General features: G+C 56.6%; 1 protein-coding gene across 1 annotated transcript in view; it reads right to left on the minus strand.

The window, feature by feature from the left end:
* Positions 1–12,890, minus strand: part of AGO2 (argonaute RISC catalytic component 2) — a 95,022-nt gene that overhangs the window by 22,468 nt on the left and 59,664 nt on the right. The window contains exons 3-7 of the mRNA XM_065895234.1: positions 11,766–11,886; positions 4,402–4,583; positions 2,668–2,804; positions 2,055–2,189; positions 1,220–1,307 (exon numbers count right to left, since the gene is read on the minus strand). Coding sequence (XP_065751306.1) covers positions 1,220–1,307; positions 2,055–2,189; positions 2,668–2,804; positions 4,402–4,583; positions 11,766–11,886 — 663 coding nt within the window. The remainder of the gene's footprint in view (positions 1–1,219; positions 1,308–2,054; positions 2,190–2,667; positions 2,805–4,401; positions 4,584–11,765; positions 11,887–12,890) is intronic.

Consider the following 12,890-nt stretch of genomic DNA (forward strand, 5'->3'; position numbering starts at 1 on the left):
GGGGACGGGTGACCAAGACCCACGCGCCCGCTCACACAGGGATGCTTTGTGGGTCTGCTTTCTTAGGGCTGAAGAAGGTGGAGGGTGATTCAAAGCATCTCCCTGGGGGTCAAAACCAAATCATGCCCTCTGGCTTATGTGAACATTCCCAAGTCCCAAAACTTTCGTTTTAGCTCTGGAGTCGGGAAGTAAAAAATACCCGCACGCCTACAATATGCAATAATCACAAACGACACATACATCTAGAGTACATGGAAAGGACTCAGGACAAACGAAGACAAATCCAGAAAGAAAAGCCTGTGCACTTTCCAGCCGACCTCGCGCTGACTCTGAAAGTCGTTTACCAGCTGAGCGCTCCAAGTGTCCGCCCCAGAAAACCTGAGGCCTTCCAGAACAGGACAGTGAAAGGAACAAGCTGGGGCTGCTCAGGCCTCCGCAGCCACATGTGGTGGGCTGAGGCCGGAGAGGCCCACTTGCAGGGGCGGGAGAGCACAGTGGCATCCTGCACTCACAGGGGGGCAGCCCCCATGCAGGATGGGGCCGAGGGTGCTGGGCACAGGGGTAGGGGACCTCTGCCAACTCCTTCGCTCTGCCCGGTGGGAGGAGGTCATGGGGACAAAGACACAGGCTCATCTTGCCCCCCCCACTGCTGCACAGGACCCTGGGCGTCTTGGCATAACCAGTGCCCAGAGACACACCAGGCACTTCCCACGGAGCGACCGCGAAAGAAACTAACGAGTCCTCACTGGACCCAGGAAGCCTCAAGGTGGGGTGAGGGGGCCACACAACCTAAGACAGCACTGCATCCGTGCGGCCAGGACGCTTACCGCACGGACCTGGACCCCAGACTGTCTGTGAAGTGACGGGAGCTCAAGACAGAGGCCGCAGCATCGGCCTGGGCCGGGCCACGCTTGTGGATCCAGGCAGCGCCAACCGATCCCCACTCCCTCCCTGGACCCCACTCAGCAAGGAGGACTGGAAAATGAACCAAAAAGACCTTCCCTCGCCTGTCATATTCAAGAAGGAAAACTGACGGTGAGCCCCTCCCCCCGCCCCATACAGGGGGAATTTCATTATTTTATTTCACAAGGTGAAGTGTGCTTTCGGAATTTTATAACTAGAATGAAAAGCCTTTGCAGAAGTGATTGCTGCAGAGTTTGGACATCTGAGTGACAGTGAAGGTCAGAGCTGATAAGCGTTTGACAGGGAGGCCGTTTACGTTTGGTGGCTGGCGGGCCGCCGGGTCACGTTGCAGACGCGGTACTTCCTCTTCATCTGCCCGCAGTGCGTTATCTCCACCTTTAGACCTGAGAACACACAGCAGCTGGGTTTCAGCATCAAGACTCGCCCGGGCCTGCAGCGCACACCCCACTGTCAGCCCATCAGCTTTCAGGGGAACCTCACCCACAGACCCACGGCGAGGGCCTTCCGGGTGGCCCTCGCGCTGGGCCATCTCACCCCCAGGGACGCCCCCTGCCCCAGGGATGCCCGGGCCAGAGGCAGGGTGTGTTCTCAAAGACGAGGGGCGACTCGGCTGAGAGCGGGGCGTCAGCCGCCACGGCCTTTTGTGCTTCCTTCGGGGTTATTTTTAGCAACGAGCACTGCTGCCGGCCTTTGGACACCCCCAGGAAGGACAGGTGCAGAGGGGCCGAGCCTACAGGGCCTGCCAGCTCTCCGACGACAGGCGGAAGGACACAGCCAGGTCACTGAACCCTGGGCTGAGTTTTCTTGAGTGGAACCCAGGCTCGGTTAAATGACAAGGAATCAACGTCCCGGAACGTCCCGAGGAAACTGACTACCCTTGTGCTGCAGCTGCCTGGCCCTCAAATCTGCACTCGGACACTGCCGGGCCACCCCACGCAGAAAGTCATCATTTAGAAATCGTTCCTGCTCTGGGAAGCGAGCGTCCTTGTCCTGCGCTGATGTGTCTCTGAGGGCTGGCTCCTCCGCTGCCCCCTGCCCCTTCCCCTCGGAAACACGAAGGAACAAGAACTTGGGAAACTCAGGGCCATCCAGGCCGCGTCCCTCATCCACCGCGCCAGGCAGCTAGTTACCTTTGATTTCTTTGGTAAACTTGACCCTTTGGGAATCTGTCAGAGGTTTTTGTTGTTCTTCAATACTTTTAAAATCCAAAACTTCACACACAAACTCGATTACTGGCTGTGCCTTATAAAACGCTGTTGCCGAGACTACAGGCGGGAAGAGAAGAGACAAAAGCCGAGACGTGACCGGGCCTGCCTGGACAGGCCACCCCCGCAGCCGGCCGGCTCCCCCTGCTGCCCCTGCTTGCGGACTCCGAGGGGCAGTGGAGGGGTTGGCAGAGGCTGAAGTCACCCTCTGAGGAAAACGCTGCGGTGTAAAAACAGAGCCCATCAGCCGGTGATAACCGCAAGCCTGGGTTTTCTGGCACTTTCTGACCCCCTTCTGGTCTCGGGCTCCCTGAAGTTTACTGTTCCCACGTGGGGTCCAACACAGAGGGGCAGCCGGGAACCCCCTCTCGGCCCCCTGAGCCACAGGCTGTGTCTGTGGAGGGGGCCCCGCGGAGGCTCTGACGGTCAAGCGTGAGCGCCACTACCGTCCTTGCACGAGCAGTGCGGCGGGCCGGGCGCGTGTGGAGGGGCCTCGCAGCCCCCCTCACCCCCCGATGGAGGCCGGGGCTCTGCTTACCGTCGATATTCAGCATCATCTTCCAAAGAGAAGGCCGGACGGACTGATGGAAGCCAAACCACACCTCTCGTCCCCCGCCCAGCGGGTTGGAGCAGCCCTCGGACGCCGTGAAGAAGGAGCGGCCCACGGGGGTGTACCTGGAACGGGAGCCTTGTCTAGGTAGGCCGGAGGGCACACCCCCCGCAGACGCTCAAGCCGTCTGCCTGTGTCCACGGCCAACACGCGGGGGACACGCAGGAGAACTTCCTCCCACGAGCCGAGGACACAGGGGTCTGGTTACACCTCGTGTTCCCCACGTGATCCTCCCACCGTGATGCCTCGCCCGCAGCCCTCGGGTCTGTGCACACAGCACTTCACCTCCTTCTAGGATGGGGCGGGCAGGGGTGCAGGTGCAGGCGACCACAGTCAGTCAGCCAGCCAGCCAGCCAGACCCGTCCCGCCCAGGCCTCGGGGCATCTGGCACGGAAGGCCGAGGACCTCGCGGAGACCAAGCACCCAGGCCCTGTTCCCTTTCCACCCGGCTCCTCTATGGAGGGGGAGAGGGAGGTGCAGAGATCGGACCTCGTCTCGGGGAACAGTGAGGTCCACGTGAGGGAACACCCATGCCCTCCCAGGGGGAGTGACTGACGGTGCTCAGAGATGGAGGCCACCGCACTCTCCAGGGCAGCGGCCGCGGCATCACCGAGGGTCCCCGAGGGAAGACCCTGTCGCCTACAGGCCGAGCCACCAACCAGGACACACACACTCTGCTTCCCCCAGCCTTTCTCTATTTCCCCCAAATGAAAGAGTTTCCTCCTGATTATAAAAGTAACATGGTGATTAATGCAAAGGAATTCAGAAAAAAAAAAAAAAAGAGTAATTCCTGCCACTCTTAAAAAATGGATTCAACATTTTGGCAACAACCCTTAAGAGCTGGGGTCTTCTGCACCCAGCCACCTCCCTCACATCAACAGTTCCAAGCAGTGACAGACTACATGCAGGGGCCCGGGGACCCTACCAGGAGTGACAGCCTGCCCTGTGTTTCGAGAACACTGGGTCCCCTTTAAAGCTAACACGGCCCTTCAAGGAGATTCCTCTTACACTTAGAACACCCTCCCCTCAAACCTCAGAGCTCTGGTCGGTATTGGGAGAGTTCAGTACGGAGGTTCGTTCCAGTTTTAGGTTCTCCTCCTTTCACTTAATCCTTCAGAGTTCCTAAGGCCCTACTGTGCGCACCACCCTGGGAAGGAAGAGGCGTCCCACACTGGAAACCCGAGCGGTGGGTGTGGCTCGCACACAGCTGTCACACGGGGAGCTGGTGTGGCCCTGCGCCTCCATCTGGTCAATCAAGAGCCACCAAGTGTCCTCCTACCCTCTGCCTCAACAAGTTCAAGTGTGGTGATCAGTGAGAGTAATCCCACAGAATAAAGCCGAAGTGTGTGGGCGTGGGCGCTCCCGCAGTCCTGAGAGGCCCCTCCTCGAGGCGGAGGCCAGGCAAGCACAGAGGCTGGAACAGGGCTCCTGAGAAGCAGGACCGAGCCCACACGCTGGGTGGAGCGACCGCTGCACCAAGAGACAGGCAGGACCTCTGTGTGCTTGGCTGCGAGCTCCGGCCATTTCTTTTTCCCCGAGCTGGCGTTGCTACTTTCATCGTATAAACCCCTACGGCCATCCCCCACCCTGTCCCCGAGGACCGGCACCTGCTCAGACAGAGGATTCAGGCTTCTCGGTTCCCACCGCACGGACGGTCCTCACCTCATGGACGGCAGATGCCTCATAACCACGTCCAGGGCTTGGATCGTCTCGAAGGGGACGCTGGGCAGCCGCCCCGAAAGTGCATCGTGTAATGCCTGTAAGCTGACGCAGGACACCCACTTGATGGACACCTTGAAGATGCGGTCCTTCCCTTCTCCTGGCAACGTGACCTCCAGCTCCACCTGGGAGGGGATCCAGAGCACACAGTTACTCACGCTTCCCTCTTAAGAAGCTACAGGGAGGTCAAGGGTGGTGGGTCAGCTTCCAGAACCCCCAGGTTAGGGGAATTCAGCCGGTCCTTCATCCAAGCCCAGGACAGGGCACGCTCAGCCCCTCCTCCAGCAGCCAGTGACTGAAGCACAACGGGAGTCCTTCCCGCCACGGGTGTCTAGTGCTTCCCTAGCCCGATCCTGCACACGGTGGCAGCCGGGAGAAGGCGTCCTGAAGCCGCACGGCAGCTGCTCTGCTGGGGTCTGGGTCGGCCTCTCTGAGGAGGGCACCCCAGGAAGAGGAAAGCAGGGCGCAGGCACAAGCCTAGGCTGCTCCTGGGACAGAGGAAGGGGGCGTGGGCAGCTCACTGGAGGTCCTGAGGAGTTACTCTTTCTCCAGTGGGACTGAGAAAACCGCAGTGGCTCTGGAGGTTCCTGTTTTCTGGGTCCCTTAAGAGTCCATAAGCTAGTCTTGCAGTGAATAAATCATGAAGAAAAGCCTTCTCAGAACAGACATGAGGTAAAACGGAGCAAAACGCTAACAACAGCCTAGACGGGTGTGCGTCCCCCAATTCCCTCGACGTTACAACAGCCTAGACGGGTGTGTGCATCCCCCAATTCCCTCGACGTTACAATAAAACGTGGGCAGATCACAGGCACTGAATGAAGCATGTGGGCAGTGGGGACAAGCCAGGCTCTTCCCCAGGCAAACAAGCCCTGATGCTGTTCCAAGGGCTGTCTATGCCCATCTGTGCAACAGGAAAGTGCTGCGGTACCAGCATCGCCAGGTACAAGATGGCAGAGAAAGTACCTTCAACTACCACAAGACCAATCGGAATTCCCTGGGAAGAAATTAAAATTCTCAGCAAGACCTCAGAATATTTACACAGTAGCACTCAATGTTTATCACAGCCCTTTCCAACAGAACTTTCTGTGGTAACGGAAACAGAAGCTGCAGGACAGCTTGAGCTGACCAGGACAGAAGCCACGGGCCACTTGTGACCACTGAGCACTTGAAACGTGGCTGGCGAGGCTTTTGCAGAACTAAACTTTTAGCTTCATTGACTTCTAGTAGATTTGAGTGCACACAACCGCGTGCAGCTAGTGGCGGGTGTTCGGGACGATGGTCCAAGGTGCGCCCTCTGGAGCCAACCCTCGACGAACAGCAAATCCACTTCCCTCCCCGCCTCCCAGTATGTCCTTTGCCCCTCACCACGCCCACCCACCCTGCTCCATGCGATGCCCAGACACACCTTTACCCAGTCCCTTCATTCCACCACTGCAACATTAACTTATTATCTGGTGACTGACTAACGCATCCTGAGCGTCACACACACAGCTGATGACTGAAGCAGTTCTGATATTGGCTGATAATACTTCCCCGTGTTTATGGAACATCTATCGGTAGGGCACAGACTATATACTTTATCCTTAAACAGCCAAACATCCCAGCGAGGGAGACTTGTTCACCATGCGTTATACAGAAAACACAGACCCTCAGACTGACAGTCCAGCCCCAGGCCACACAACCATGAAAGGGCAGACGTGGGACTGGGAGCCAGCTGGGCTGATGTCAAAGGCCCTTCCACTCACCACGTGATGACCCGGGGCGGGGCGGGGGCGAGAGGTCCTGGCACCAGCCTCGCTCATTCGTTCACGCCCTCCGTCCCCCTCTCACCTGACAGCCTGTGCTCAGCCCCTCAGCTCACTCTGCACTCGCAGGGGCTCCCTCCCCCATGCACTTGCCACAGCGCATTCAGACATCACCAGAGCAGCAACCGGACTGCAGCGAAGCCCCCTGCACACCTGTGCCCTAGGAGTGCTCCAGCACAGGCCCACACACCAAGCCTGACGGCCCCAAAATGGAAACGGCCCGAGGTCCATCGAAGGGAGAGCAGAGCAGTGAAAAAGGAACACGCTCTTCACAACGGATGGATTTCAAGCATCTGATACTGAATAAAACTGGCAAGCCACAGAGGCAAACTGCAGTATGATTCGTCTCGGGCACAACATATGTTACGGATGCACACACAGCTGATAAAACCAGTCAAGAAAGGGTCCATTGAACCCAGGTCATCAGGATGGGGGCCATGGGGGAGGGTGCCGGGGGAGGACTTGAGTGTGGAGCAGCAGAGACCTGCTTGCACGTCAGCAGAGGGGGTAAGCACTTCCGCCTATTCAGAAATGGTGCACCAAGGACATGGCTAACACGTGGGTGGAAACCGCACGCTAGTTTCCATCTCACACACCAACGTGTACAGTGGGCACTTCACGCCTACCGCACACGTCTCCACCCAGCAGCACCTGGCGTATCTAAAGAAGAATTCTGGGAACCGGAGCTAATGAGACGCTTGTCAATGTCATTCTTTAAAAATGCCTCTATAATCCAACTGAGTGGGATTCAGAGGGGCATATTTTCCTTTAGCAAAAGGTATTTCTATTTTTATTTTATTTATTTTAAAACACCCTTCCTTTACTTATTTATTTATTTCTGTAATTTATTTATTTTTGGCTTCATTGGGTCTTCGTTGCTATGCGTGGGCTTTCTCTAGTTGCAGTGAGCAGGGGCTACTCTCCGTTGCAGTGCACGGGCCTCTCATTGCGGTGGCTTCTCTTGTTGCGGAGCACGGGCTCTAGGCGCGCGGGCTTCAGTAGTTGTGGCACGTGGGCTCAGTAGTTGTGGCTCATGGGCTCTAGAGCGCAGGCTCAGTAGTTGTGGTGCACGGGCTTAGTTGCTCCGTGGCATGTGGGATCTTCCTGGACCAGGGCTCGAACCCGTGTCCCCTGCATTGGCAGGTGGATTCTTAACCACTGCACCACCACGAAGTCCTCTATTTTTAAATAGATTCTAGACCAGCCTCCTCTTGGCCCCCATAAAAAGGGAACAGAATAAGCTCCAGGCTCTATAACATTCTCTGTCAGTCACGTCTCAAGAGGCCGACTGGTACAGGCATCTAATATCTTAGGGATGATGGAGATTTCAACAGAAATGTCACTCCAGGGGCAGGGTGGCACCGGGCTTCGGCTGTGACACGAGCCCAAGAGCAGTCCTCATGTCCATCTGGGCTGCCGGCCACTGGACTCGCTCCACACCCCAAGACACTTCAAACTCTGAGCATCCTGTAGCTCTTGGTCCCAACCACGCAGCATCCAAGGGCAGTGTGCGGGCTCCCAGCTCTGTAACCTCTGTGGCTCCTTTGGGTGCCGTCTGTGATACGGGACAGGAGGGCAGCCCACGCGCCACACAGATGCCTGTGCCAACCGAGGATGCCGGCAGCCCAGAAGCTGTGACACAGGAAGGCGATCACTGCCAGCTTTTGAATATGGACAACGTCAGCAGGGACGCCACCCCAGGCCTGGAAAACGGTGAGGCAGATGTGAGAGTCAATGTCTCCAGGCAGACCACAGCCACACACTCAGTCCCTTCTGTCTGAACGCCACCAGGGCGACAGACTAGAACTGGGACAGGAAGAGTCCCGCTTGGTGCCGCCGTGCAGCTTGGAAGCAGCACCGACAAGAGCAAGGAGAGGCGGGCGCAGCCAGGGAGCGGCAGCCACAGCGCCCAGCGGGCTTTGCTTGTCCAGATGTGGCTGCCATCCATCCCTCAGGAAGGAGTGACAGTGCGGGCAGGGCCTCGGGGTTGCCAGGCTCCACGCGCACAGGGCGCTGGGAGCGCAGGTCTTCTGTGACCGGCACAGCAACAGATCCCGTCAACGAGCAGCCAGTCCTCAGATGACCCGGGACAAAGCGTTGGGAGACGACCGGGAATTCAGTGACCGCGGCAGGAGAACGACAGGTCCAGGGAGGGGCTGCGCAGCCGCGGAGCCGTGCTTGCCGAGCATCTCGACCCGCAAACAGGCCGAAGCACGCTGACAAATGCCGCAGGCCCGGGCCTCCCTGGTGGCGCCGCGGCTAGGAACCCGCCTGCCAATGCAGGGGACACGGGTTCGAGCCCTGGTCCGGGAAGATCCCACATGCCGCGGAGCAGCTAAGCCCATATGTCACAACTACTGAGCCTGTGATCTAGAGCCCGCAAGCCACAAGTACTGAAGCCCACGTGCCTACAGCCCGTGCTCTGCAATAAGAGAAGCCACCGCAATGAGAAGTCTGCTCACCAGGACGAAGAGTAGCCCCGCTTGCCGCGGCTAGAGAAAGCCCGTGCGCAGCAACGAAGAACCAACACGGCCATAAACAAACAAACAAACAAATAAATAAATAAAATTTATTAAAAAAAAAAAACTGCCACAGGTTCACTGGAGGGACCCTCAGTCCGAAGGCAGCAGGACTGCCTGAGAGGCAAACGAGGCGGGGCAGACCCTCCACCTGTGGGCTCGCCAAGGAGGCCCCAAGGACGGCTCCCTGGCCGCCACCGCCTCTGCCCTCCCCTCAGACCTGCGAGCCTCCAAGTGCAGAGGCCTCACCTCCCTGCTCAGACTCTCCAGCCCGTCACCCCAGGTCAGCAGTGGCCAGCGGGGCACAGGCAGCCCGGCTCGCGGTCCGGGGCATGGTGCAGGGGGAGAAGGGGCGCCATGGACTCTGAAGGCTGGAACGCCTTCCACGCAGGGTCTGCTACCCATCCGAGTGCGCGCCTGGCCTCACGGGGCGCTTCCTTCTCAGAAGGAGACGCTCACACCTTCCCTGAATAAACGCAGAGAGGCTGTAGGTCCAGGAAGCTGCAGACCCACTGGGGGAGGGCTGGACCTAGCAACAAGGCCAACAAATGACACACATTCCCCTTTGCAACTCATGTCACGCTCCTGCTGCAGAGGGTCCAGAAGTGAAACCCCAGACTGTGAACGGCCCTCACAGACTCCTCGGTCTCCGCGTGGGGAGGGAAGGGCTGGCCTGGTGCACCTGGTCTTCCAGACACGACAGGGCTGGGATCAAGGGGCACGCGCGTGTGCGTGTGTGCGTGTGGCGGGGGGTCGCTAGTAGGAGAGAGCAGGAGTAGATCGCAAACAGCTGCCTTCCCTGAGTAAGGGCCCGGGGCCACATTTTGTGCACAGACCTGTGCAGAGCCACCTGCGGCCCCCTGGGCAGCTGCTAGCATACACAGGGTTTCCGGGACATTAAAGGATGTCTTCTCTTACTACAAAAGTGCCCATGACACAAAGAAAAGTACTGTATAGAAACGTAAAATGAAAAAAAAAAAAAAAAAAAAAGGATGACACTTTGCTCCAAGATGTGAACATACAGAAATAGAAAAGGTTAACATCTTACATTAGCTCTCAAACGGAAGAGATTAATTTCTGCATCTCACGAGTATTTGACAGAACCTTAAAGACAAGCGGAAGGAGGGGTCTGGAATCTGGAGACCCACGCTAACCAAACGCTGTGGGCTTGGCTAGGTCCTCTCAGCTCACCTGAAAAAAGGATGAGGATGGGTGGGACTCAATTTAAGAGACACTGATGCCCACTGAGTCTTGGCAATACGTACGAAGGGCTGCTGTGGGCATCAGGGCGTCCACGCGGACATGGGTCAAGACGATAGATGCGAACCCTTGGACCAGCAACAGCAGCTGTTAGCATCTGCTAAGTGTTGACTGTGTCCCAGGTGTTCTACGGGCATCACCAGGAGAGCGGCTTAGAGATGCAGACACCCTGGACCCTGAACCACAACCAGCACTTAACAGAGGCCCCAGGGCTGCAGAAGGCACACTGAAGGTGGAAAAGCTTTTCTTGGGGTGTGTTCACCCACTCAATTGTCACAAGGACCCTGGGAGGTAGTAGTGTCTGTACCATCTCCCCATTTTATAGGGGTGGCAGGTGAGCAGCTTACCCAAGGTCCCACCACTAGTTAAGGGCGAAGCCAGGCCTCAGATCAGACTTATTATTACCCTAGAACCCGTGTTAACGTCCACAACGATGTGTCTCAAATTTGAACACCATACATCCTCCCCACCCCTTCTGAAGGAAAAATACTCCTTAGCCCCTCCTAGTATCTAATTATAAATATGTACAGACAAAACTGTGAATAAACTCCTTATGTTTTCTTTCTTATAGAACTTTAAACAAAAACAAATGTGCAAATTAAACACATAACTCATACATTTCCAATGGAGAGCATGTTAATTAGCAAGGGGGGACCTCTCAGCTGACAGGCACTGGGTCCTGGGGCTCCTCCAAATTCAAAACCATGTCAATCCCCACCCCACCCCCACCAGCCAGGCAGGGCTGGGCGGAGCACCACCGTGATCTCCTACAATCACAGCAAGGCCCTGCGGGGACAGAGCCCTTATCACCACTGGCCTGCCCCCGGCCCTAACGACTCCTCCTATCTGAGCCTGAGCGTCACACTTCATGCAGACGGATCATCATTAAAATGCAAGCACGGACACGTGTCTGCAGAGAACTTGCAGGTCACGCGGCAGCAGTTTCAGACCCTCTAAGCTCTGAGCTGTTCTCCCTCTCGGGGACCCTGGGGCTAAGAAGCTAATTGTGTAGGTCATTCTTGAAGGGAATCAGATTCTACAGTCTCGTTGGGATAACTGTTAAATTACTAGTCTGGGTTTTTTTTTTAAAGTACGGGTAAAAATGATTTCCAAGCCGTCCTTGGTCCTCCTCTCTTATAAACAATGCCCATCATCCCAGAGCAGCCCATTGGTTGAAAGATATGCCAAGAAGTAACAGCTTCTGGGCAGAAATTTCACTGCTTTTTAAATAAAACCACGGTAAGGACAAAGACAACAAGGAAAGGCTTAAACCAACCGCTACTCCCAGGCTGACTAATTATCGTGAGCATCAGTTCAGATGAATCACTGGCTACGGCTGAACGACGGCTGTGTTTCACCGCCTTTGTCCCACACACACTCACCCGGGCAAACATACTTCTCCGTGGGTCTTTACAGCCCCGCCTTGTCATCCAGGCTCCTGTCTGGTGCTGGTCTGGGGCATGTGCGTGCACGTGTGTGCTTTACATTTAAAAGTTTAGTGGTTTCAAGAAGTTCTCAACGCCTTTCTCTGCACTTAGACAACTGAACCCTCTGCCACTGAAAACCACGGCACACGGAAGGCAGTTTCTGTGGATCTCACGATGAAGCACACCGCCAGTTAGCGGCTCCTTCCTCCTGGGTGAAGTGATTCAGTGTGTGACGAGAGGACAACGGACTTCACTTCTCGCGCACTGCTCGATCCAACCCACCTCTGTGAGCTCACCTTATCCCTCCCAATTGGAAGGGGCATCGCCGTGTAGAGATTCTTCCTTCCATCAAACACTGGTTTCCGATCCCCAAAGATCTGTGTCTTAAAGTGCTGAACCATATGTTCCACTATTTCCCTGAAACAAGACAGAATTCGAGCAAAACATCAATAAGATCAGGGAAATGGCACACAAGGACGACATTCTTCTGACACTGGTTTTTAAGCAATTTTATAAGCCCCGTGGCTCCTTTTAAAAACGTGACTTTCAACTTCCTTGTATAAGAAGCCAAACTAGAACCTTCCGTGGGCTTACGCTCACTCATTTAGTGACTCAAGCAGGGGAGAAGCCCCCCCCGCCCAGCACTGTGCACGCTGCACCCAAGGAAGACTAGCGGACGGGGCTCCTGATCCGGAAGCTGCTGGACAGGCTGCCACGTGTGACCTGCACACAGAGCGCCCCCCACCCCGCCGACACCGCGGGCTGGCTCGGCCAGGGCCTCGGGCTCCTGCGGTTCGCTGTACAGCTCGCCCTGGGTACCGCTGCCCTTTCAGTCTGGGCTCCGGCACGAAGACCCTGAACGTGCAGTGGAGGTTTGCCACCGTAAGCGACGAAGATTCTGGGGCTGTCTGCTCCTCGGGCGTGAACGGGAGCGGCAGGAACCCGGCGAGCACGAAGCAGCTGTTCTCTGGGGCTCCGAGGACCGAGGAGACCAGTGGTCCTACCTCGCCCCGTTTTGCCTATCTGTCCACGGCTCAGCAGAGAAACACACCACGATGACCAGGGACAGCTCAGCTCTCCTGCGGGCCCCAAGGCCCAGGGAAGTGCCAGGCCCACCGACCACCCTCTCCGCACTTCCCTGCGTCAAGGGAGCCCCACCTGGAACATCTCTGTCGGCATGTCACATTAACTCACCCGACTCTGATAAAGTACACATAGGAAAAGCTGTGATGCCTGCCTGGTCCCCAAAGGTCCTCGTAAGGGAAACGTGCAAAGGATTGGTAGCAAACAGACTGTTAGAGGCTCAAAATCTCAGTCATTATCAGGAAACAGCAGCTAACGGGATGTGGTAAAGAGGGAGATGGATCCTGACAGCAGGGAAAGGGGAGGTGGGCAGAGGAGGGGGACGCACATCTGAGCTC

The sequence above is a fragment of the Phocoena phocoena genome, chromosome 17, assembly GCF_963924675.1.
Source record: "Phocoena phocoena chromosome 17, mPhoPho1.1, whole genome shotgun sequence".
In the NCBI taxonomy this organism is placed as follows: Eukaryota; Metazoa; Chordata; class Mammalia; order Artiodactyla; family Phocoenidae; genus Phocoena; species Phocoena phocoena.